Source organism: Lepidochelys kempii, chromosome 15 (assembly GCF_965140265.1).
Source record: "Lepidochelys kempii isolate rLepKem1 chromosome 15, rLepKem1.hap2, whole genome shotgun sequence".
In the NCBI taxonomy this organism is placed as follows: domain Eukaryota; kingdom Metazoa; phylum Chordata; order Testudines; family Cheloniidae; genus Lepidochelys; species Lepidochelys kempii.
In genome coordinates, this window is record NC_133270.1 from 14,458,652 (window position 1) to 14,482,458 (window position 23,807).

At 52.1% G+C, this 23,807-nt stretch overlaps 1 protein-coding gene and 1 long non-coding RNA gene across 7 annotated transcripts in view; one reads left to right on the forward strand and one right to left on the reverse strand.

The window, feature by feature from the left end:
* LOC140898822 (tRNA (32-2'-O)-methyltransferase regulator THADA-like) overlaps window positions 1-23,807 on the forward strand; it is a 38,599-nt gene that overhangs the window by 5,404 nt on the left and 9,388 nt on the right. For 2 of the 4 annotated variants that reach the window (XM_073313289.1, XM_073313292.1), the window contains 22 exons: window positions 197-283; window positions 1,228-1,255; window positions 2,168-2,316; window positions 2,594-2,716; window positions 3,416-3,536; window positions 4,082-4,230; window positions 5,355-5,439; window positions 5,914-6,050; window positions 6,756-6,953; window positions 8,503-9,214; window positions 10,789-10,941; window positions 12,351-12,460; window positions 12,888-13,048; window positions 13,760-13,926; window positions 14,673-14,858; window positions 15,747-15,895; window positions 18,325-18,468; window positions 19,379-19,483; window positions 20,121-20,321; window positions 21,795-21,945; window positions 22,925-23,171; window positions 23,565-23,801. In XM_073313289.1, coding sequence (XP_073169390.1) covers window positions 197-283; window positions 1,228-1,255; window positions 2,168-2,316; window positions 2,594-2,716; window positions 3,416-3,536; window positions 4,082-4,230; window positions 5,355-5,439; window positions 5,914-6,050; window positions 6,756-6,953; window positions 8,503-9,214; window positions 10,789-10,941; window positions 12,351-12,460; window positions 12,888-13,048; window positions 13,760-13,926; window positions 14,673-14,858; window positions 15,747-15,895; window positions 18,325-18,468; window positions 19,379-19,483; window positions 20,121-20,321; window positions 21,795-21,945; window positions 22,925-23,171; window positions 23,565-23,801 — 3,800 coding nt within the window. The remainder of the gene's footprint in view (window positions 1-196; window positions 284-1,227; window positions 1,256-2,167; window positions 2,317-2,593; window positions 2,717-3,415; window positions 3,537-4,081; window positions 4,231-5,354; window positions 5,440-5,913; window positions 6,051-6,755; window positions 6,954-8,502; window positions 9,215-10,788; window positions 10,942-12,350; window positions 12,461-12,887; window positions 13,049-13,759; window positions 13,927-14,672; window positions 14,859-15,746; window positions 15,896-18,324; window positions 18,469-19,378; window positions 19,484-20,120; window positions 20,322-21,794; window positions 21,946-22,924; window positions 23,172-23,564; window positions 23,802-23,807) is intronic. The other 2 variants (XM_073313290.1, XM_073313291.1) reach the window with 2 other exon arrangements.
* The window catches only part of LOC140898825 (uncharacterized), a 32,143-nt gene continuing 29,458 nt past the window's right edge, over window positions 21,123-23,807 (reverse strand). For all 3 annotated transcript variants that reach the window (XR_012155115.1, XR_012155114.1, XR_012155113.1), the window contains one exon: window positions 21,123-22,074. This is a non-coding gene — a long non-coding RNA (uncharacterized lncRNA). The remainder of the gene's footprint in view (window positions 22,075-23,807) is intronic.

Consider the following 23,807-nt stretch of genomic DNA (forward strand, 5'->3'; position numbering starts at 1 on the left):
CCCAAACAGCTGCCAGAGCCACAACATCCACACTGCTATTTTTAGCATGCTCACGCCAGCTGAGCTAGCGTGAGTCCGTCTACCTAGGCTGGGAGGCTCTCTGCCAACTGCAGTGTAGACAGACGCATATTGGTCTGGGTATTTGTACACAATCCTGGAACACCTGGATCATTCGAGGTTTCCTTCCCCCCCCCAGATTGTTACGAAGTTGTCAGAAAGTAAAGAATCCCTGGTTGCTGAGGAAGTGAATAAGTTAATGAGCAGCCTGACGGAGTACAAACAGGTGAGAGGAACTCAGTTCTCTTTAGAGCAGCACAGAAGACAAAGGGAGGCCCTGATCCCGCATCAGGATCCATCAGCTTGGACCCCTAGGCCCGTGCAGAGTCCTGTTGACGTCAGCGGGTCTGAGCTAGCATTGCAGGATTGGGGCCTTAGTGCACAGGGCAGCATTGGATCCGGGGATGGCGATGTGGCAGGAAAGGCCCAGTTCAGGCTGCTTAGCACCCTTGTATTTACTCCCATAGTATTTCAAAGCTCACATCTACCCCTGTACAACGAGACAGTGTTAGGACATTCCCTGTTACCTGGCCTGGAGGGTCTTTTTGTTCCCTGTCCCAGCGTTGCGGGTTCACCGGATCTTTGTGTGTAAATAAAAACAGGCTTCTGTACATTCAGCCTCCTGGTCTTCCGGCTGACAGCGTTTCAGCCCAGTGCTGGGTTGGTGGCCCCCCTAGGTAGTGAACTGAAACATGGCAAGTCTTTGTGATTTGTACCACCCCAAAGAGAACTTGGTAGGAAGAAGAGGTGGGTTCAAAAGGAGGAAGCTGTTTACAGACAATAGTCAGTGTGGGGGGAGAAAGCAGAGAGTCTGTCACAGTTCAGGGAGTTGGCTGAAGTGTATTAGTTTGTTCCCTTAGGGGTGAGTATGTCAGCTCTACTCGTGCAGAACACCCAGCCGCACTGGCCTGGGACCCTGGAGACAAACGGAGGGTCTCAGCCCTGCCCCGCTGATCTGGCTGGGCTGCCTTGGGTGGGGGAAAACTGCATGCTGTGGTTTGGGAGGAAGGCTTGATTCTAAGCTCAGCTGGCAGATGCTTTGCTCGGGAGCTCAGGTTCTAATTGCCCCTCAGACCTCTCCTAGCACACACTGCATCCCTCGAGCTGCAATTCTGCACCAGCTGTCTCTCCATGAGTGTTAAACGTTCCTGTGCTTCCTTCTCCCTGCAGGTGCTGTCTCCGGGAGACCTCCAGACAGGTCAGTCTCAAAGACTCCCCCTGCCCCCTTTGAAAGCCGTGACACTAACCCGCAGAACCACGTGCATGCAAATATGCACGACGGAGGCCTCTGTGGTTAATAAGAAACTGAGTTCAGACCATGCTGACGCTCATCATGAGCTGAGCTACCGATTCATGGTGCCAGCCTCAGACAAGTCCCTGACTCTCTTGTCTGCTACTCAGTCTGACTGGGGAACGAGACGAGCAGAAGTGTCACCGATGTCCTGGCCTTCTCCCACTGAGATCAGTGGCAAGAGATGTGGGCCCAAAAGCCCGGTGCTGTCTGTGGGCTGAGCTTTTCTGGGCAAATCCCCAGCAAGATCTGGGCATGAAGACATGCACTCTGTGCAGCCTTCTGAAAGTCATGGCACTTCCGTGCCTCAGTTTCCCCACACATAAAATAGGGAGAATTATACTCACCTCCCTCCACAGGGTGCGGGGAATGAATTAACTAACACACAGTTGATGATGAAAAGTGGTATAAGTACTAGAAATCACCAGCTCCAGATAACCATCCAAGAATAGAGAGATTAGAGCCTTCATTTGCTTTGGCCTTTCCCTGTCTCTTTTCATGAGTTAACAATACCAGCAGGGGAAGAGTCATCTCTGAATCTCCGCGCATGAGAGTTAGCAGGGATAGTCACCCCTGCAGGGAGGGATTCAACTCAAATGTACGGCCTCAAAGCTTGGGACCCAAACCAGCTGGCAGGGAGAAGGGGATTCCCCAGCCCTGCATAAAAGCATGGGTGTCTGGATCAGTTTGTTTGATCATAACTCGCTGCAGGGTGCACATAGATGCTGCTGGCCACCTTCTGAGGTGTTTAACCCAGCATCTCGGGCTGCAGTGCCTGGCATCCGATGCCCTGTGCGCCTCTCTCTCCGCTATCCACAGTTTGCATGTTCATAGAGGACAGCAGCCTAGGCCGACACCACTGGAGACTCAGCCTAGCCCCACTGCTGCTGCGTGTAGCTGCCACGTTGAATTTGGTGCTGCAAGACCCAACGGCAAGGAGCGAGGAGTGGAGCTACGTCACAGTCAAGGTAAGATCCACATTGCTTGGGGGTTATAGTCTCCTCTGGATGCCTGTAACATGCTGTAACTCCCACTAGCACTAGGGGAAGAGAGGCATGAATTGAAGGGGTTAAAAAACCCAAACATTCATTGGAATTTGGCGTCTTTCCCCCCTGTAAGACAGCAGGACTTAAGGGTTGGAAGAAAAAAGTTCCCCTCTATGTTGGGGGAGGCGCATTGTCGAACTGTTAAGAAAAAGATCTAGCAGGTGACAGAGGGTTGCGCTTTGCCCTTTTACTTCCACAGACCTGCCTGCAGCTTTTCCAGGCGATGCCAAAGGAAGTGTCGCCTCTGGTGTGGAGCGAAGCCGAGAACAGTGGAATCCTGCAGAGCATTTTGGGATCTCTGCTGCAAGTCGTCATGGGGCAGGTGATTATAGTCCGGGCAGCTGCCCAACTGTGGCACAGATGAGACAGCAGCTAAGCTGCTGCAGAGAGTTTGAGCCCACGTGAAGCCAGGCCAGTCTGGATCTGAGAGGAGAAGTTGTTCCCGGTTAGAAAAATAAGGATAATGTTCAAAGCACTTTCCAAACGTTATCTAATTTCACCTCTCAGGACTCCTACCAGGGAGGCAAGTTTTTATTAGCTCCATTTTATGGTTTCCTTGGGGAAACTGAGGCAGAAAACACAAGGCCAATGTTTTCAAATATAGGCACCTACACAAAAGTTGCCTGATACGGAGAGGTGCTGAGTATCCACAGCTCCCGTGGAGGGGGAACAACAACTGCACTAAAGTGAAGCCATGGTAGAATGCAGTGATAGTGCCATGCTAGGTGACAGCTGCTGGTAATGGGTGGCTCCACCCCATACAGCTGGAGACATTCCCATGTACATGTGACATACACGTGTTTCAGCGTGTACACTGCAGCGTAAGTGTGAATGCAGCAGAGCGGGGGGGTGTTGTGATGAGAGGGGTCCAGTCCACCCTATGTGCTGCAAAAGTGCAGCACGCCCCCCGTGGCTTTATAAATGCCTTTTGTTTGCAGGGAGAGCAGTAAGTGGCGTTTAAAGGACTTTGTAAAGACAAGCTTTTTAAAAATGTGAGTTTCCTTTTCCTTGGTGACTTCAGACAGCTAACAAGGACGCCCGCCTGCTGGCCGGCACTGCCGTGAGCATGCTGGTGAACACTGCTGCTGAGCCAGAGAGAGGGGCCAGAGCCGTGCTGACCCTTTTCCAGCTAGTCGACCAAGGTGCGTGCGTGATCTTTAGTAACGATCCTTCTTAGCGTTTGATCTCACGGTGCTTTCCAAAGGTGGGGAAGCGACTTGCCCAAGCGGACAGTCAGTGGCTGAACTAGGAACAGATCTCAGTTCCCTAGAGGCCTGCTCTGCCTTCCTAGGTGAAGGAATGGGAGGAAGTCTCCAGCAAAGCCTAGATACGGGGCTCTCAGTCCATGAGGCAAGATGGCACAGTAGGTTATGGGCCTGGACAGTTGATTTCTGCAGATTGAGACCCTCCCACGCTGGAGCAGGCAGCGTACACTGAGTTTGGCAGGCTCCGCCGCACAGTTGAGCAGGACTGGGAGAGTCTGCTCAGGGAAGGCCCTGTGTTGCAGGGGCCATATTTCTGAGCTGTCTGCCCATGCTCTGCCTGGCTCTGGCCCCCCATGCTACGATTAATACTAATAGGTGTGAAGGACTAAAGTTAACCTGAGAAACATAAGGCTGATTTGCAGTTTGAAAGTCTGTGTCTGAATAAGTCTTTGCTCTGTCCTAACTTGGTGATTTTCCCCTAGGGCCAGGAGATCTGAGATTTGGGGAACTGAAGGTGGAGACGTCTGTCCTGTGTTCAGATGGCTTAGAGAGACTGGTGCTTACGAGGGGTTTATTAACTTGCTGCAAGAAGGAGATCCTGAGCTGCCGGCTGGACAGCTTCCCACCCCAGGTAGGAGAGCTCTAAGTTAGAACGAGCGTTCTGTTTGGGGAATGCAGAGGACAAACAGACTGGGTTTTGGGTGAAGGGTTTAGAAAAGCCTTCACCTGTTGCCGAGTGTTGGCTCAGCAAGTATTTGGGGTGACTTTAGATACTGGGGAGGGGGAAGAGTGCTAATTCATTGCTGAGCAAGCCCGTTCCATTTACTTGGCTCGAACTGCCCCAGCAGTTGGCAAAGGCCTTACACTTGCGCCAGGCGCTGTGTTTAAATGTCATCGTTGCCAGGAGGTCTTTGTTTCCCTGATCAGTGTGGATAGATCTGTTTCCCCGGAAGAATCTTGGAAGTCAAGCTGTGCTGTGAATAACCCCTTCGGTAGCTGATATAGGCATGAACGCACCACAGGTGGTCATCAAGAGCAGAAGAACGCTAGAAGTCTGTTAGCAGCACCATGACCGTTGCTGGTTCACCTGCTGTGGCCAGGGCCTTAGCTGGTTGGAGGGGAACAGTCTATGTAGTTAGTCAACCCGCTGCTGCCATATCAGCTGTAAGAAGGCAAAGTTCAGTGGCTCAAGAGCCAAAGAGTAAAACTGCAGGTGAACAGACTGGTGTTCCTTGGTGTCATGGCAAAGAGTTTTGCTGGAGGAGTCCAAGAGCCCCGCTAGGGGGCATGTGGGGAAACCTCCATGGATTTCAGTAGAGACTGCGCTGCTCAAGGCTGTCTGACTCAGCGTATTTACATCGTGCCCATTGCTGCAGCGGCTCGGCCTAGCTCTGCTGATGGCAGCTTCCTCGCTTGAGATCCCCGCAGCTCCCCAGCTGCCGGAGGGGGCAAGGGGACCCCTGCAGCTCCCCACCACCCCACAGCTGCCCAGCCCCTTCCCATTTTGTCATGGATATTTTTAGGAAAAGTCAGGGATGGGTCACGGGCTTCCATGACTTTTTTCCTTTATTGCCCGAGACCTGTCTGTGACTTTTACTAAAAATATCCATGACAAAATCTGAGCCTTAATTATGCCCTAGTAGGGCCTCTTTGAAGTTCTGGTGCCTAGTAATCTCTCCCATCACTCAGCAAGGAAAGCCCAACACCACAAATACAGTAGTAGCTCATTGCTTAACGCTGGTGTGTGCCCTGCAGGCTTGTCTCTTGCTGGACGTGCTGTTTCCAGCTGTCTGGGCTGTGAGCGAAGAGCAGAAGGATTATCATTACTACCGTTTCCAAGGTAATAAAGATCTGCACCTCCCGCCCGCCCCATTATACCCCAAGAGGGTTTTAAAGGTTTGCCACCCTCCTGCCACACTGCAGCAGGAACCTCCAAACCCCCGTAGCTTTCAGACATGCTGTATGGGAAGGGGAAGAGTGACTCAGCTGCCTGCGGATATCTAGGGCACCTTTGCAGGGGGTGGGGGAACCCCCAGCGTGATCTTTCCCTCAATTCTGAAATTAAAGCCCAATTGAATCCAGCCTGGGCCCCTCAGTAGCATCTTGCTGTACCGCACACTGCTTGCCTTAATCTTGCCTTGAGCCCCTGCTGCATAAGGTAGGTTAAAACAGAGAAATCTCAGGGGAAATGGTGTTGAGAGAGGCAGGCGTTTGCCCAATAGCTGGTTGCCCACTCCAGCTAGGAAGAGCTGTGGGAGATTTTGCTGTTTTGTCTGCTGGAAAAGCTCCGTACTAGTCTGTTCTGTGCTTTCAGTTTTTTCCCTCTGGCTGCAACGTATCCTGGAGTGTCTGCCCGAGATCTGGAAAGTCAAGGAGAGCCGCATGCTGGCTGAGAACTCTGAACTGCTCCACAGACTGAGCCAGTTCATCTGGAACAATGCAGAAAGCCCGGTAAGGCACCCAGCCGGGATGGGGGGCACGTAGCTCCTACAGGCCGTGCCCTCTTTCAGGGCAGCCAGAAAATATCCAGAAATCTTCCCTTCTTCCCCGTCTTTCACTTGAAGAAAAGTGCACAGTGCAGCCTGGTCGGATTTTAGTCTGTCTACACTCTGCCCTTCTAGCTCATTTCACGCTCGCTGGGAGCGGAATACGCTGCATAGTAACATAGGCAGGATTGCTAAGATACAGCTGATCTTGCATTATAGGGCTGGGCGCATTGGCATGGCCTTTTCCTCCTGGCTGACGCGACGGTCTGTCCATGCTGGCGCTTTGCGAGGAGAGCCCCTCTGCCTCGCAGCTCGGCAGAGCCAGACTCCAATAGCCATGCTCCCACTGAGCAGTCCCGTACTCAGCAAGCTGTCTCATCAGTTTCAGAAAGACAGCTTTCCATTGGCAAATGCCATTAAGGAGCCCTAACGGGGAGACCGTGGGGCCTATTTTACCAAGCCCCATCAGGCTGCTGTGTTGTGTCCCCTGCCACCATTGCTGGCGGCAAAACTGGGACTGCTTAATGTTGGTTATCACTTACCACAGAACAGGCAATCCCTAGTAACAGATAAAGGAGGGCGGAGGAGGTTATAAAGCCCCTCTAACCATTTCCGGCAGTGAGACATGATGGACAATCTCTTAGTTTGCGTATCTTTTCTGGTTGTTCAGGTGGAAGGGGCGTCAGAGTTCATACATAGCTCCTTTCAACATCTCCTGGAGATCTACTGCCTGGAGTGCCATCACTTCGAGGACCTGGAGAGACCCCTCTATGAACAGTTCCTGCAGAGAATTATGGCAATGCCCTGGCAGGTCAAAGCCAGATATTTCCCCCTGTGTGCCATTCTTCCCTACGTGGGCACAGAAAAAGTAAGGAAACCTGGTGGGGACATGCAGTGTCCAAGACACTTAACGCATGGGTGGGATGAACGAGTACTGCCCACAGAGGGACAGGTATTGTGTGTGCCCGGCCCAGCTAAGAGAGGAACGGAGGGTGTGATGCAGATGCCAAAACATCCCACAAAGGGCTAGATGAAAACCGGACACACCAGAAATTGTACTGGTCTGCGAGTCCTCGGTTACTGCTTTAAGAAAGGAGGGGCACATTGGTACACCCTGTGGGTTGAGGATCTGCAGAGAGAGCTTGTGCTTGGATAATTGGGTCTCCCTGCGGCCTCCATCAAAAATCAGAATGAGATTGATAGTGTGTGCACCTTGTGCCGTAGGGGATGGGATGCAGGTCGCTCTGCCATGGGTCATGGGCCCTATCCTGCTAACGGAGAATCTCTTCTGGTTCAAGTGATAGCAACCTGTGTTTTTGTTACTTCCCCCGTGGGGCCTTGTATATCCAGCTCTCTTATGCATTGGCAGAAATGAAATGGTTGGATCTCTGCCTAACTGTGGCCCCCATAGCCCCCCAAGATCCACCACAAGGAGGTGCTCAATGGCATGAGCCACTGCCCCTCCTGCCAGCCACCCTGCCTGTCTGGATGCCAAGACACATCAACGCAGAGGTCACAGCAGCGTTTTCCTGCCCCACCGTGGTCTCACTAGAGAAGGGGACAGAATATTTTGCTATGTTTCAGAGTAACAGCCGTGTTAGTCTGTATTCGCAAAAAGAAAAGGAGGACTTGTGGCACCTTAGAGACTAACCAATTTATTTGAGCATAAGCTTTCGTGAGCTACAGCTCACTTCATCGGATGCATACTGTGGAAAGCGTAGAAGATCTTTTCTACACACAAAGCATGAAAAAATACCTCCCCCCACCCCACTCTCCTGCTGGCAATAGCTTATCTTTTTCCTTGGTGGGGAAGGCTGCTCTTCCTCCACGGTCATAATATAGCCTTTGTTTTAGCTACTAATAAGATGAGCAAGGCTTGTGCATGTGTTTCCTTGGTGCATTAGGAGAGTTCAGGGGCTGCCTAAAGCAAACAAGTTATTTGGGGTTTTCTAGTGTCAAAGTTTGACTCAGACTCACAATTTATCAGACCACTCTGTTTTATTAGCAAAGCTGCTCTGCTAATACATTTAGAAGTGAGCCCCCCGAGTGGGGCTTGTCTTTTAATTTATACAGTTTTTTGGAGAACAAGTTACAGAGAAGTTACAGACAAAAGAAGAAAAAGATTTTAGTCACCACCCTTCGAGATCCCTGAGACCAGTCACGTATCTTCAGTTACCTGCCACCCTTAACAATCTCCTTTAACAGCTTCCAGTTAACTTAACTAATTGCCCTTCACACCTTCCATTCTGATGCCTGCTTCTTAGACGTGCTGGCTCTATCTTAATTGCTTCTCCATTCAAAAGCTAACTGTCCCTATGGTGTGCTCCCTCAGATACTTTGTAACATGTTTTGGCATGCTCTCACATATACAATGTATCCAGCATGTCCCCTTATACAATGTTATACTTCCACACTAGGTTCTGGATACCTACAAGGATCTTCCCCAGCACCTTCTGAACTGCCTTGCCACTAACCACCTGTGCCCAGCTGCATCAGACGTGTATAAAACCATTTTGCAACAGCAGCGCAAGCACTGGATGAAGGGAGAGGAACATGCCACGGAGGAGCAGCTGGCTCAGAAGTGGGCACTGCCCTGGCTGCCCACCCTGGCCAGTGCTTTGACCTCACCCATCTCCTTCCTTCAGAGCAACGCTTCCAACTACCTTCTCGTCTGGACTTTGCGGCTCTTCCCCGCCTCTTACGCTTTGCTTGCTGAGAGCTGCAGTGGTGGGGACTCTGCCCACCTTCGGGCGTGGGTCGCCCTGTTGAGCGGCCGCAAGATCATCACTGGGGCCTTGCCCCTCGATGGGGAGACGTTGGAAAGGCTCTGCTGGTGCTTGCACTCCAGGGAGGAGAGCATTCGCCTGGCAGCACTGGGTCTCCTATGTTGCAGCCCCAGGACCAACCAGGCCTTGTCAGAGGTGGAGGTGCGTCTATTGAAGGAGTTCTTGCCACTGAACCTGAACTGCGACTCGTCCTCTTTCCGGCAGCTGCTTCAGGCTGCCGTGAAGAAGGCTCTGGTCAGGCTGAGGGACAGCGCTCTCTCTCAGCTGCGCAGCAAGATACCGAGCAAAGCTACCGAGCGCTCCGCCAACGCGGCTCCAGAAGGAGCTCTTGCACAAGCAGTAGGTGAGTGAGCCGTTCCCGACATCTGACTCCAAGCCTTTGGGCTCCCATCGCTGCTTAACTTTTCATCTCTTCTCACCTCAGCGGCCTCCAGGATTAGGTTTTTCACACACAAAGCCATCGCCCAACACTACCCTTTTGCGCCCACTTGAGCGGGGATGGACGTAGGGAGCTCTCGTGGGTCGTGCAACCGGGCCTGGACAGTGGGGTGGGGCAACTTGGACCTTTAATGGAAGTTTTATTCTGTTTTCTGGCCCCAGGCCTTGTGATTCCACAGCTATCTGCCAGGACTGCTCTCTTCTGAGCTCTAGTCCTGCTACCACTGAGCCAGCCAGCGGGCATGTAATGCAGCGATACCAACTCTTGTGATTTGATCATGAATTTCACAATCTTTGGTGTTTTTTCTTAAAGCCTCAGCTCCTGGAGTCATGTGACTGTGAGACTCAGCTTTTATTTATTTTTTTCTAGCCTTCCTGGTTGTGAGGAAAAGCTGGGAAATGTGATCCCCTAAAGGCTCAGAAAGCAGATGGCAAATAAATTGACTGGGGGGGGGATTATAATCATTTTGTTAAAGACTCATAAGTTTGGGGGGGGCTTGACATCTGATGTTAGAATGTTTGGGGCTGGCAGTACAGGTAACGAGGCTGGGCCAACATCAGCGGGTCCAGCATTTGGGTTCAGTTGGGATAAACACCATGAACTCTGGATGCTTCTCCACATTTCAGGAGTCTGAAAAATTGGAAAGCTTACAGAGGAGAGGCAGTGAGGCCTAGTGGGTTAATCCCAGGACTTGAGATACCTGGGTTTTATTCTTGGTTCTGCCACGGGTCTGATGGGCAAATCACGAGATTGCTTTGTGCCTCAATTTCCCCATCTGTTAAAATAGGGAGAACAATACTGACCTTCCTGTGTAAAGCATTTTGAGAAATGCCATGTAAGAGAGAGATGTTGGTCGTATTGCAACAGCCTGGGGCGATAGGACATTTTGGCATTCCTGGCCCAAAACCAAGCTGTGTCTGAACATGTCAGCATGTCCAGAAATAACGTTTCTTTTTACAAGTGGTCTAGGTGGGGAAGGGGGGTACGTTCTCTGAACATAGCAAAACAGAGTGTGAACAAACGTGAAACTCACGAGTGGGTTTTCCGTTACCCAGGCTGAGCAAAGGGTCACTGTGAAGAGCGAAAAGTAGATTTTCACGTAAAAAAATCCTCCCTGGAATTAATCTGAAGTAGATGAACTGGCTAATGCATAAGTCAGTGCTTTCTGTGGGACGGAAATCAAAGCCACCAGCTGTGTGTCACAGGGCTGGCACAGCTGACAGCTTTGCCTTTCGCCGCAGTGGCAGGGGGCCTGTGCTTTTGGAGCAGGCGGATCCAAGTCCTAGTCCTTCCGTTGTCATGAAGTGCCAGTTGACCATTAGCTGCTGGGAAGCCCCTCGGTAACCATGCACTTTCCCACCTTAGTCAGTCTAGTGCGACTGGAGCTGGTGCACGCTCATGCTCCAAAGGGCTCGCCCCACCCTCCCTCTGTGCATTGCTCACAAGTAACCCAGAGGTGCTTTTTCCCCCCCATGCAGATTTTGTGGAGTGGCTGCTGCAGTTAAGCATTTCCTTTCTGACCCCAGGGTCAAATTACCAGAGGAAGAAGACTGCCCTGCTGCTCCTGGCAGCGGTGCTGGAGACCTGCACCGACACCTGGAGCCCCGCCAGGAAGAAGGGACAGCCTCCACGTGGGTAACAGCAGGCCACCCCTGAACAGAATGAGCTCTGAGTAGATGCCTCAACCCGTCTGCTTCTGACCCCCATCAGCAGGGTGTTCACATTTAAATGCCCCCATGGAACGACCTCTCCAGGCCATGTGAGGTCGCAGTGATTGGGGGGGGGGGCGGTATCAAATCCAGAAAAATATCCTGCAGCTTTTTACAAACAACCAACCTCCCTCCCTCTACATGCTTTGGCCCTCAACTCCGTGGGCTGCTGATGAGCAGCTGGGAGTCTAGGCCCCTGGAGGGGTTGGGGTGGGAAGAAAAAAAAAAAAAATCTGGAACCTCTGACACTATATGAGGAATGTTGGGGACTCTGCATTGACCTGTCCTATGATTAGGGCCCTCCCAAGTTCACGGTCTAAGGATTTTAAAAATCATAAATTCCATGATTTCAGCTATTTAAATCTAAAATTTCACAGTGCTGTAATTGTTGGGGTCCTGACCCGAAAAGGAGTTGGTGGGGCGAGGGGGTTGCAAAGTTATTGTGTGTGTGTGTGTGGGGGGGGGGGTTTCCGATACTGCTACCCCTACTTCTGCGCTGCTGCTGACAGAGGCACTGCCTTCCGAGCTGGGCAGCTGGAGAGCGGCGCCTGCTGGCGGAGAACCCAGCTCTGAAGGCAGAGCCAGCGCAGGAGTCAGGATGGCCTGGTATGGTCTTGCCACCCTTCCTTCTAGGCTGCTGCCTTCAGAGCTGGGCCCTCAGTCAGCAGCAGCCGCCACTCTCCGGCCGCCCAGCTCTGAAGGCGGCAGCACAGAAGTAAGGGTGGCAATGCCACAATGCCCCTAAAATAATCTTGCAACCCCCCCCCCCCTCCAGCAACTCCCTTTAGGGTCAGGACCCCCAATTTGAGAAACACTGGTCTCCCCTGTGAAATCTGTATAGTATAGGATAAAAGCTCACAAAAGACCAGATTTCATGGCCGTGAATTTGGTAGGGCCCTACCTATGATAAGCTCGCATATGTGTGAGATGACACAAGGACTCAGTGGAATCAAATCTTTACCCACCCAAGGGCTCATTTGATAGAAACTGGTTTGCAGCCCCCAGCCCAGTTAACTTTAACTTATACTTTCAGTACTGACAGTGTCTTGTTGCAGCAGAAGCTGCATTGGGTACTCCGCTATCCCTCATTCCCTAGCACAGGGGAGCCTTTGAGACTGGGGACAAAGATTGGGGGTGCTGCTGTAGCTGCATGACTCCGTACAGGATAAAAAGCCCTTCTTTCCCAGCACTGACAGCAGAAAATAAACCAGAGGCGTTATGAACGAGCGAGACCTGTTTTCCCTGCTGTTTGCCACCACCCTCTCGATTGCGTTCAGCCCTGACCACACTTACTGCCTACATCTCACCGTCCTGCCTTTCTGTCACCACAGAGAACATGGCAGCATTGTTGAGCTGGGCCAGGCGGAAGAGCTGCTGGGACTTTTTCTCTAGAAGCAACTTGTTGGCACTGCTGAGCTGCTTGCAGGACAGTACGAATGAGGTAAGCAGCCCCCGTCCCCAACATTGCCACAGCTCTGTGTTGCGGCCAGCCGGAATTGGTAACGGAAGCCGCAGGAGGGGCCTGTTTAACTGAACAGAAGCAGGGGACCCGATCAAGATTGGGCAGGGATGGCGTTGGGGACATTGTCCCCCTCAGGGCCAGATCTGGCTGCCAGCTTTCCTTGCACATGCTGCTACTGGTAGCCGGTGTTCTTCTGCTCGGTCAGAACACCCAGTAGCCTCCCACCACCACATCAGGGCAGAATAGCCAAGTAACAACGGGTGCCCCTTTGCTTCCAGGCTTAGAGGCCTGAATGGGTTCTAGTGGCTCTGGATTCCCGAGGGTCCTGCTCCCCATAGCCTCTCTGCTTCCTCACCTGTGTCCTGACCTAACCTTCCCCTCACTTCACCCCCTCCTCTCTTGGCAGGTCCGAGAGCTGGCCTCAGAGCTGCTCATCCGCTACTTCCCGCCGGCTTTCCCAGAACCCATTGCTGTGGCTCTGTTTGAGCGTGCCCAGGAGGCCGTGAGCAGCCCCCGAGTGCAGGAGGCAGAAGCAGGAGCGGTGTTGATGAAAACCATCCTCCAGAAGTACTGACTGGCTTGTCTCTCTCCTTTATTCTAGAAAGGACTTAGACAGGGGACATGTGGGAAGGAGACCAGGAGAACTGGTAGTATGTACATAATCCTGTCTGGCCACACACACGGCTCACCAGGACTTGCTTAGCTGACTCCTGATTCCAAGAAGTTTGATACCACTTACATAGCACTCGAATGTCTTTCCAGTTTCTCTGATCTCAGACTCTGACAAGGCACCAACATCCACCCGCTTGTGTAATCCTCTGCCTCTGTGGTCCCAGAGGACAGATCCTCACGCCAGATATTGTCCGAAGTGTCTTTTCCCACCTGGAACAGAACTACTTGATTTTGCTCTCTCAGCACTTCAGCTGACCCCGCTCTCCCTGCCCCAATAGATTTCTCCTGTGTCCTTTTGGAACAGAACGGACATCTGCCTTAGAATTAAGGATGTAGGATTAAAAAAAACCAAGGAGCTATGAAGCGAGAATATTAATATTTCTTACTAGTCAGAGGGGTTATTTATAATTCACCTCAGCAGAACTGGAGGCCAGACAGCAGCAGCCTGTGATCTGAAGTCACCTTACCAAGTTTGAAGGCGATGGTGCTTTGTAGTGTTAGGACACAAGGCCTCCCGCCCTCGGCAGTGAGGATTGTCACTGTGCTGTTTAGGTGAGAGCTCCTCTGAGGTTGGTCAGTGGTGTTAGCATCTGCCTCCTCCTCCAGGTCAGACAGCAGCACCGTGAAGAGACTATTCCCAGAGGGAAAAGCAGCGCCAGTTTTGCAACACCGAGGCCTGTGCTTCGCTCGGTATCTTCTCGGCATGTTGCAAGCTCACTACGCCATGGCTCGCCAAGACCTGCTGCAGGCAGCGAGCACTAACCCCATGCATGGTGCGTCCCTGGGCATCGAGGGGAAGGAGACATCCGAGTTCCCATGCCCCTTCTCTCCCCTGCAGTCCTCTCACGTGATGGCTGTGTGTCATGTGATGGACCAGGTCTGTGAGTCAGCAAATCATGCAGCCAGTAACTGGCCTGAGCACAGCACAACTAACTCCACTCCCATATACGACAGAGAGATTCCCTGTGGCCTTGGGCAAGTCACTTCACCTCTCTGCCCATGTCCCCAGCTGGGCTTGGGGCAGCCCTAGCTACACCCCAGAGGCCTAGGGACGATTGGCGAGCGTTTTGAGAAGTATGTTGGAGATGAAACATGCGATGTATTTATGGGCTGGGACAAAAGGGTCTAGCTTGCTGTGGATTGGAGAACTGAGGTGTTGGCTACTTGTCTGTGGCACTCTTTGCAGCTGCTCTGGCTAAATTTCCAAGCGGCTGTTGACCTTTTCCTGGGCCTTAGATCCCCCTCAGCACAGTATTCTTTCCCTTCTTGTCCCACACGTTAGTAAACTGCTCCCGTCTGCGTTATGTATCTTCTGTTTCTGGAATGCCATGGCCCTGGGAAGGGATCTTGACTTTGTACCTGGCCTTCTGTCAGTACGGTGCGGATATCTAGGGACAGTGGTTCTTTGCCACAGGCTGCCTCTAGCTCTCACTGACTGTAGTGACCCAGCTCGTTCAGGGGATTGTATGAGAACATGCAAGTGTCCGGCCCTGTGATAACTGGAGTGTTATCTGTATAGGAGTGATGGCGGCGCTGCGGAGGTGCCTGCTGGAGGTACCGGAGGGGGCAGTCTCCATGCTGAAGGGAGAGCACGTGAAGAGCTGGCAGGAGCTCCTCAGCCGTTTGGTGGCCTTGCTGGGAGACATCAGCACCTTCCTCCTGGGGGTGCTCCAGAGCAGGCAGGGGCCCAACGCCAACCAGGCAGGTGAGGAAGGGTTCGCAGTATGTAAAGCCGATAGCCAGCCCAGCTCACGGTGTCATGCCCTTTCAACTACGCCTGCCTCCATCATATGCCTTAAATTGTGGATTGCAGAGAGCTGGCTGGGCACAGGTGGTCTCATTTCCAGCTGCCTCTGCAGCCCTCCAGGTTCTTTCCAAAGAGCTGACTGGAGGTCTGTGAGAACCACCTGCTTCCTCTTGTTTCCACCTAGCTGCCTCTGAAAGAGGCTGCTGCTCCATAAGAGGAGGAAAGGGCCGGGAGTGGCCAAGGAGAGGAGGGATGCCCGGGGAAGGATGACACAAGGCAGGGTGCCCAGCAGGAGAAGGGGCTCAGGCAGCCAGACAGAATGGCTAGGGCAGCAAGGGTTAAGGCTACCAAGTGACAGTGGAGAAGGGGCCCAGGTGGCAGAGAAGAATGAGCAGGAGGAGAGAAGAGCAGACCCAGAGGTTGGGGAAAAGTGAAATAAAGGGCAGAAGGAGACCTCAATTGACTTTAAGAAGGAACTTAGCCCTTTAAAGACAACAACCTGAATACACAACTGTGGTTATGTCAAGGATGTCATACAGTCACAATGGGAAAGTAGGGAGGGTCCACAGGATCATGGTTTTGGGGGGAGGGGGTTCACACCGCAACCTCTCTTTAGCTACTTGCCACACTATGGAAGTTTCACACCCACCCACCCCAGAAGATCATGGATTTGATCCTTCTCTCAGTCTAAAGCAAGACCTCAGGTGACCATCTACCTTCGTACGGCCATTTCCCTTCTCCTTTCCTCTGGATTTCATATCCATAGCAGGCTCTGCTTTACTTCCCCATGCATTGTTACCTACGCTATGGCTAAAATAAATCTGCTTTCTGCTTGTATTTTTGCAGCTGCCGCTCCTTCATTTGCGGACATGATAAATGCTATTGGCTCCCTTATCATGCTGGGGAAAGGCCTGGAGCAGCAGGATGGGGAGGACTCCATCCTGCTATCCGAGGAGCACAACCTTATCCTGACCTGCTGCTGGGTCTCAGTGAAGGTAAGGAGCTTCCGTGAGCGGCCGGTAGAGTTCTGTCACCAAGAGGCTTGGGACAGAGATGGCAGCCAGGACGGGGGACACCTTTGGTTTGGGAAGCAGGGGAAGTACACAAGATGCACGTTCCTCTCCTGCAGCTTCTCCGTCACTCTAGCTGAGAAGTGCACTGGGTGAACTAGGTCCTCTGCCAAAGAAAACCCAGGAAACTAAGGTGGGATTTTTAAAAAGGATTCCCTTTACAGCTTGCCCTAGCCCCAGTGCTGAAGTTCCACCTTTTCACACTCAGGGCAAACAAAAAGGGCCCATTTCCCTGGCCTCAGTCTGATTTCCTTGTCAGATAAAGAACAGGCCTAAACTCCTTTACCCCCAGGTTAAACACAAGCCAAGACAAACTCCCGGTTGGTGTGGACAGATACAACTCACCTTGTTTCCTCACTGTGGCTCACTGGTAGTTACTGTCTCAAAGGCATTGCTGACTCCTTCTTTTAAATAGTTGACTGGTTTCCTGGGGACGTAATGGGCTCCAGCTGCTTCAGGTCCCGCCCCACCCCTTTGCACCACGCCCTGAGTCTTCCTGACTCAGCTCCTGTACTGCTAATCCCAGGCACCAGCTGGGGAATGGGTCCCTCCCTAGATAGTCTGGCAATAGGATGGCTTTTTTAATGAGGACAGTTCCTCCAAGCAAGTCCTGCTATTGGCTAATAAGATACAGCACTATGGAGCCTTTGTACCAACATGCCAGCTGTCTGTTTGGTGTGTCTGTGTAATTCTCTAGAATCTCTGGCCCAGATCCAGTCTCTGTTTGAGCACCTAACTCCCACTGACTTCATTGAAAGGTGGGAGCCTAAATACCTCTGATGATCAAGGCCTAGATGAAGATACTTAAATGACTGATAACTCTGCTGCTGAGTCATATTGTCACAGGAAACACACGGCAGGACAGAAGCTCTTGGCTACAGCAGTACAGGCCCTGTTACAGGAGAATTTTGCTCTTAGTGATGATTTGACTCTGTGGATCAGCCAATTCCTACCCTGCTCACTGAGGGTTTTGAGTGCCAGGCTCAGCTAGGGAATTATTTCTATCACTGACTTGCATGTTTGGAAAGGCAGGAGAGAGTTTTGCACCTTTCTGCGTTACACTTGGCTGCCAGACCAGTAAAGAATTAATAATTTTATTAAGATCTTAAAATAAAAAGAAAATGGTACAGAGTTGAAGCATAGAAGTTTCTGGTTATCAGGGAATAAGGTACAGATTATCAAGGGGTGCGAAGTTTGGTTTAGGATTGGATGGCATAAGGAATACATAATCTGCAATATCCCTGACTAGGGGTAAAAGGGTAACGGGTCAAAGTACAGACATTGAGATATGGGGGTATGTTGTTCATATAATGGCTATGTTCAGGTGTGGCATATAATGAGTGGATACAGTGATGAGGATAGATTTACCCCCTCATTTGATGAGATTTAATGTTCAGTGAGTTTATGGTTCCAGTTCATATGGTCCAATGGAAAAAGTCTCTCAGTCCCTTTCTTGTAGTTGATGCACGATGTCGTTCCAGTTCACACCTCCTGGTACTGTCGGTGGCCGGTGATGTATTCGATGTAGCTGTCCCTGGACCGTTGTAAACAGCTTGAGGGAGCATTAATTAGAGCCATGTTTCTTAGCCACCTTGCTCTTCTCCTTCAAGGCCCTCCTGAACATACAGTTCTGTTAACACCTTCTGTTACCTGTCCTCTCCTGCTTTCTTGTGCCACACCTCAGCGTTACAAAATCAGAGGGTTTTGTTCTAGCCATCCCCCCCTCTTTTGTCTGTACATTGTTTAACAACTTCTCAGGGCAGGGACCTGGGCTTCTTACATTAGTCTGCAAAGCACTATTTTTAGCTATTGCCCTTTAGCAATAATAAAAGACAACCTGATTGATTTGCCTTGGCGTTAAAATGCCTCCCAGAACTTGCAGGGTCCTTGCACAATAGAGACTTGCTGCTCTCTGCCTCTCTGGTTTGGTTTGATTTCTGGGTACTCGCAAACATTGGTGATCAAGGAGATGGGATAATCAGGGACCTGATCTTGCTCCCACTGAAGTCAGTGGGAGTTTTTACCATTTCAGTGGCAGCAGGATAAATCTGGGCTCAGATCGATCCTTGCAGGAGACTGCATAGGTATAAATTCCCCACCTTACTGAAGCATTGACTGGGGTGGGGCGAGGGGAGGGCAAAGCAAAATACAGCTCGAGGGGGCTCTTCAGTTTGTGCAAGTGGAAACCGGGCTGAGGCATGTCTGCCGCTCGCCCTGTGCTCTCAGCTTTTTAAAGCACTCTGGAGCATGATGCTCTTAACCAGCAATGCACCAAATCCCTCACTAGTGCCAAGGAGAGGCCATGTCAATTCAGCGGGGTTGCCTAATTTGCTTTGTTTCTTTGGCCCCCTCAGGAAATAGGGCTGCTCTTGGGAGGCCTAGTGGAGAAGATTCTCCCCCTGGCACCCCCGACGGGGCCTGAGCCGCTCCTGCCACTCGCCGTGTTCAAGATGGCGGCTAGAGTGTTTCAGGAAGTGCTGCTGAAGTGTCGGCACTGGGTAAGAACAGCGTCCGGCCCGGATAGGCTGTGCCATACCCTCCGTCCCGTCTCAGGCCTGAGTGGGGGGTGGGGCTCCCCCACTCTTGAATGGCCCAGGGCTCATGTCACTGTGGGGCTTACAGCAGTGCAAAACAAAGCTCCAGCTGGCCCACAACTCAGCAAATGTTTTCCCTCCTGAGTGTGGGTTCCCACCAATCCTTCCCCCGTAACCCTTACAAGGGCCAACTCCTGGCCAAGAACACAGCAGGGCTCTATTTGGAGCCAGTCATTACTGCTTTGGACAGTGGCAATGACCACAGAACAGCGTCCAACATCCTATCTCTTCTTCTTCCTGCCCTACCTTCCTTGTGTCCCAGCAGTGAACCTCGATCCCTTTGCGTGGATGCAGCTAGTTATGTCACTGTTTCTTGGATAGTGCTATGGGCTCTGTCACTCAGCCTCTGGGCTACACGTCCCATGATGCAGTGCAGGGACTAGACCCACACAATGCAGCAAACCTCGACACTCAGCCTTCTACAAAATTCTGTTTGAAATGGGTGGTATCCCCAGTGGGGATAATGTATCATGTGAGACAGGCGAGTGGCTCGACTGTCCCCTTTGAACCCACACAGTGGCGAGCAGAGGTTCGTAATTAGCTTCACCCACAAAATCCACTTCTCTGCTCTATAAAATTCCTCCATGTTAATGTTCTATCGTGTAGGCCAGGGGCTTTGGCTTAAGCATAGGACTACGATTTCTAATCCTGGCTCTGACACTTAACTTCTGCAGCTTTGACCAAGTGATTACATTTATCTGCTTCTGCTTTCCCATCTGTGAAAAGAGGTGAATGTCTCCCTCGTGGGGCTTGATTAGATAGCAGATGGAAAGCCCTTTGAACCTGCAGAACCCTGACTATTCTTCTGTCCTAGGGAGCAGTTGAAGGATGCAGCATGGGATTCACCAAATTCTGCACTGCTTTGCTGAACCATCCTCATGCAGAACTGCAAGCAGTGCCAAGAACAATGCTGGCACAGGTATTGCAACCACTTCTTGCTCTAGGCACCATGGGGAGATGGTCTTTCAGTTAAAGGTAACAGTTACTTATATTACAGAGGTACCCAAAGACCTCAGTCAGGATCAGGGCCCCAGTACGCGTTCAAACACAGGAAAACTCAGCCCCCTTCTGTAAGGAGATACAGGCTAATTAACTTTAATCAAGTCAGAGTTTTGATTGACCCCTCACTCATGTATTGTTCTGAACGCACACCCATGTGTGTTGTTTTTAGAGAGGTTTAGAACAGTTGTAAACTTAAGGACAAAAGACCATTGCTGTATTCCCCCAAAATCCCTTGCTGAGGCCTTGTACACCCCAAAGGTCTGAGCATCCCTTCCACTCCACTGAACCCTTCCTCCCGAACCAGCCTATAGCTAATGAGGACTAAGCAGAACGCCCTTTGGGTCCTGCTCTCCCCTCGGCTGTTAAGTCCACGTGTACCAGCCCTGTATCACTCCCAGCACTTATTACAGAACAAACATGGGCGCTGGATGTTTGCCCGCGGGGTGAGCACAGGCCTGGGAGCTCGGCGCTCCTAAACTGCAATCCAGTCTGAACACTGCAAGGTGTAATCCTCTCAGTCACTTACAGCTTCCTGTGCTGGTTTTGTTTCTCAGGGTTTGGAATTGTTAAGTGGCCCCAGGAGCAGCTCCATTACCCGCAGGGCAGCTGGCTTCCCCATGCTCTTCCTGTGTATCGTCGGTGGGGAGGATCCCTCCAAGGGGCGCCCTCTGCTAGCATATTGCATCCAGACTTTACTGGCCTTGGCCAACACGCCTCTCCCGCAGAACTGGGACCAGACACTGGACCTCCCTCAGGTAAGAGGCCTGAGCACCGAGCAGTTCAGCTCACGCATCAGTGGATGATACTCAGCAGAAGAGACCTACCTCTCGCCTATGTTGGTTAGCCAGGCAGGCTGCCTCCTGAATCCCAGGCAGTGGCGCTGCTGAGCGAGGACCCTGCCCTCCGAACGGGGCTGGGGTCACCATGCAGCCTGCAGCACCATCTCTCAGATGAGACAAACCACGCAAGCAAACCACTTGTGCCCACTCCAGGCATCCTGCTGGTTTTCACTAGAGTAGAGCTGTTCACCGCAGCGTCACATCGACTTACCTTCCCTGGCCGATCCAGCTGAGGCAGACGGCTTTCCGTTTGCTTCCCCGAACTACTGCCTAGAGTTTGCTGTGTCCCCAGAAGCGACCCATCTGCATTCTGTGTAGTACGTCAAGCTCCTTGGCAATGAAAGCTGCTCTATGAATGGGAAATGACTGTGACGCTTCTGGGGGGGGTGTACCCAGGGCTGCAAGGCACCTCGCTATCACCTGCCCCTAGCGTGAGGAAGCCATATCTGTGAGGGGTCAGATCACAAATTCCACCAGCCACAGGCAACACAATCAGTCCCCCACTCAGCCCACGGAGGCTCCATTGTCCCTCTCCAGGTAAGGCATAGACACATGCAGCCCCTGAGCCCTCCAGGCTTCCCCCGGAAGAGTCCAGCCCGTATTCTACTGCATGCTTCCCGCATTCACAGATCCACCACTCCCAAGGGCACAGTGCGCACCAGCTGCACCTCAGAACCACCGCTCCACTCAGCTGACGGTGCTTGGATTAGCTTGTAGTGAAATCAAGGAAAAGTTTATTTAACAAAGACCAGAGATTTGAGAAGCAGCAGATAGAATTAATGGGAACAAATGGTTAGATATAAAATCATAACATGCTTTCTGAAGCCTAAACTTAACAAGACATTCCCCCGTCTCATAAAGGTTACTCACCCAAAGTCTCTCTCTCTCTTCATCAGACAGTCAGACCGGCTGTGATCCTCCATTCAAAAGACAAGCCAGCTGGCAGCTTGACCCCTCAGTGAAGGATACCTGGGCACACCATTGTATCCCCAGATATAGTTCCAGCCATCCACTATCATCACTTGTAAACAGGATACCTCCTGCTGCTTGTTTTTTCCTGCAGAGAATCTCCCATGGAGATTTCACAATCTCTTGATTAGCACTGCGGTCAGTCTGTGAAGTATACAGTATTCAATTTACATATAGCTGGACAGGTGGATAAGCAGCTCCCACCCGAAAGAAACACCGTCCCCCCTTTACATATTACCTGTACGAACACTTCACGGGGATTATGTCAATCAGCATGACACAGGCTTTCACTGGAGACCTTACAAGACACCCTTTGATGAACGATTCTGTAGAGACCAGACCCAGGGCACTGCCTTCTGCCAGTGGGCCCGAAGAAGTCCCTGGGCCACCCCAGTGATCTTTGTTGTGTGTTCTCTGCAGGTCTCTGCCTTGCATGTGTTGCAGACACTGGTGCGTGGCTCCGGCCTGGGAACGGCGCTGCTCCAGTATGTCCCGCCTATGATGGCTCTGCTTCTGAAGGCATTAGGCTCGTCTAGCTGGGCCATGAGAAACGCAGCCATCCAGCTCTTCAGTGAGTAATAGCTGCTTATTCCTAGCAGTGCCATGGGGTGCACACACGGGTGTCCTTCCATCAGTGACCCTCCATCGGAGCAAGGCCATTGCTCTGCTCAGTGTCCGGCCCATAGTGCCCTCTGAGGAACTAATGGAATAGAAAGCAAGAAGAGCACGTCAGAAACTCTGCTATGAATAATATTGGTGGGGAGGAGATATGGTGTCGTACGGTTTGCAAAATGTGTTCTCCAATCTAGGGTGAGTCTTAACAGGCTAATTCCTCTATCTGTTCGAAAGAGTCCCAAATTAGACAAGCGCTGGGCTACTTCAGGAATGCTCAGCTTAACAGGTCTGCCAGCCACTTCCTTAGCTATTTAGGGAGGGTGACAGTAGCTGTTCCCTAAAGGGTCTAAGAATAATGTTTTATACAGACTCCCTCCCCACAGAGCATTTTCCAAACTGCCCTCAAGAGATGGCCCCAAGCAAAACCCCGAGTCTGACCTTTGGGGCAGTCCCCGTCAGGATCTACATTTTGACTTGTCTCCATCTCTTTCACTATACACAGCATCAATGAAATGCAGCCATCTGTGGGGTGGAGGGTAGCTCAGCATGAAAGTGAGTGGAGTGGGAGCTGCTGGACAAGGGCCCGAGGCAAACCCCAGCAAACAGGCCACAGCATCTTTAATGCCCTGCAGAGCGGGGGGACCTGCTCTTCAGAGTCTCTTTGAGAGTGTCTCCCGTCGAGTACTCCATCTCTCTGCCTGGGAAGAATGAATGGCTGAGTCAGCCCTGCTGGGATTTGAAGCAGGCTCCAAGGAAAGGCGTCAGGGAGTCTCCGTGCTCAAACCACTAATACGTTGCCATTGCCTGAATGCGGCTCTGGTGGACCTGCTGCTCATGCTGAAGCACAAGGCAGAGTACATGGGTAGCTGGTTCATCCCTGCCGTGAGCCAGTGGCTGTGGTTCCTGATGCCCTTCCCCCGCTTGCTTTCCTTCAGGCGCCCTCACAGCTCGGGTGCTGGGTCCGAAGCGGAGCCGGGAAGATAGCTGCGCTCAGGACGGGGTGAGCCCTCAGGCGTTCTTCAGCCGCTACCCGCAGCTGAGGGAGATCCTGCTGGGAGAGCTGCACTCAGCTCTGGAGACAGCAGGAGAGCCGGAGGGAGGGAGGTTTCACCTCTGCCCCTCGCTCCACGCCATCCTCACGCTCTTGGCAAAACTCCAACCCGGGGCGGATGGACTGAGCAGGTAGAGAAAAAGGGGAGGAGGCCACCCCATGGGCAGGTGGCAGGGTGCAGGCCAGGGGTCCCCGCAGGGCACTGCTACCTATGGCCTGCGTGAGGCTGACCGCCTCCCAGAGCCAATGGCATCCAGCCGCCTTCTGCAGAGGGGGAGGGTCCCTGTCCTCTTCTGGTTCACTTGCATCCTTGCAGAGGATGGGCTGTGCAACGGCCGGGCACTGCAGTGACACTGCAGGTACTGAGGGCTCAGAGGCCCCAAGGAGCTGACGGGCAGAGACATGCTCTCGAGCTGTCGTCGTCCTTTTCCAGCCCTTTCTGTTCAGCTCCATTTAGCAGGGCCGAAGACCAGCAGGAGGATAATCTTTGCTTTGTTTCCCGCCCTGCACTGCTCGCTCCGTAGCATCTCCACTTGCTTCCTGGAGCCCTTGCTTCAGCTTGCAGGAAACCCCATCTATGCTGTGCGAGTCATGGCAGCCAAGGCCCTGGTCCCGGTTGTCCCTACGGCTGAATACGGGAAGCTCCTGCTGCGACTGGCTGGGGACTTAGCTAAGCAAGGCAGTGTCCTATCCCACAACACGCTGCATGGGCGTCTGCTGCAGATACGGGCTCTGCTGGCTTACGCTGCAGACACCAACTGGTGAGT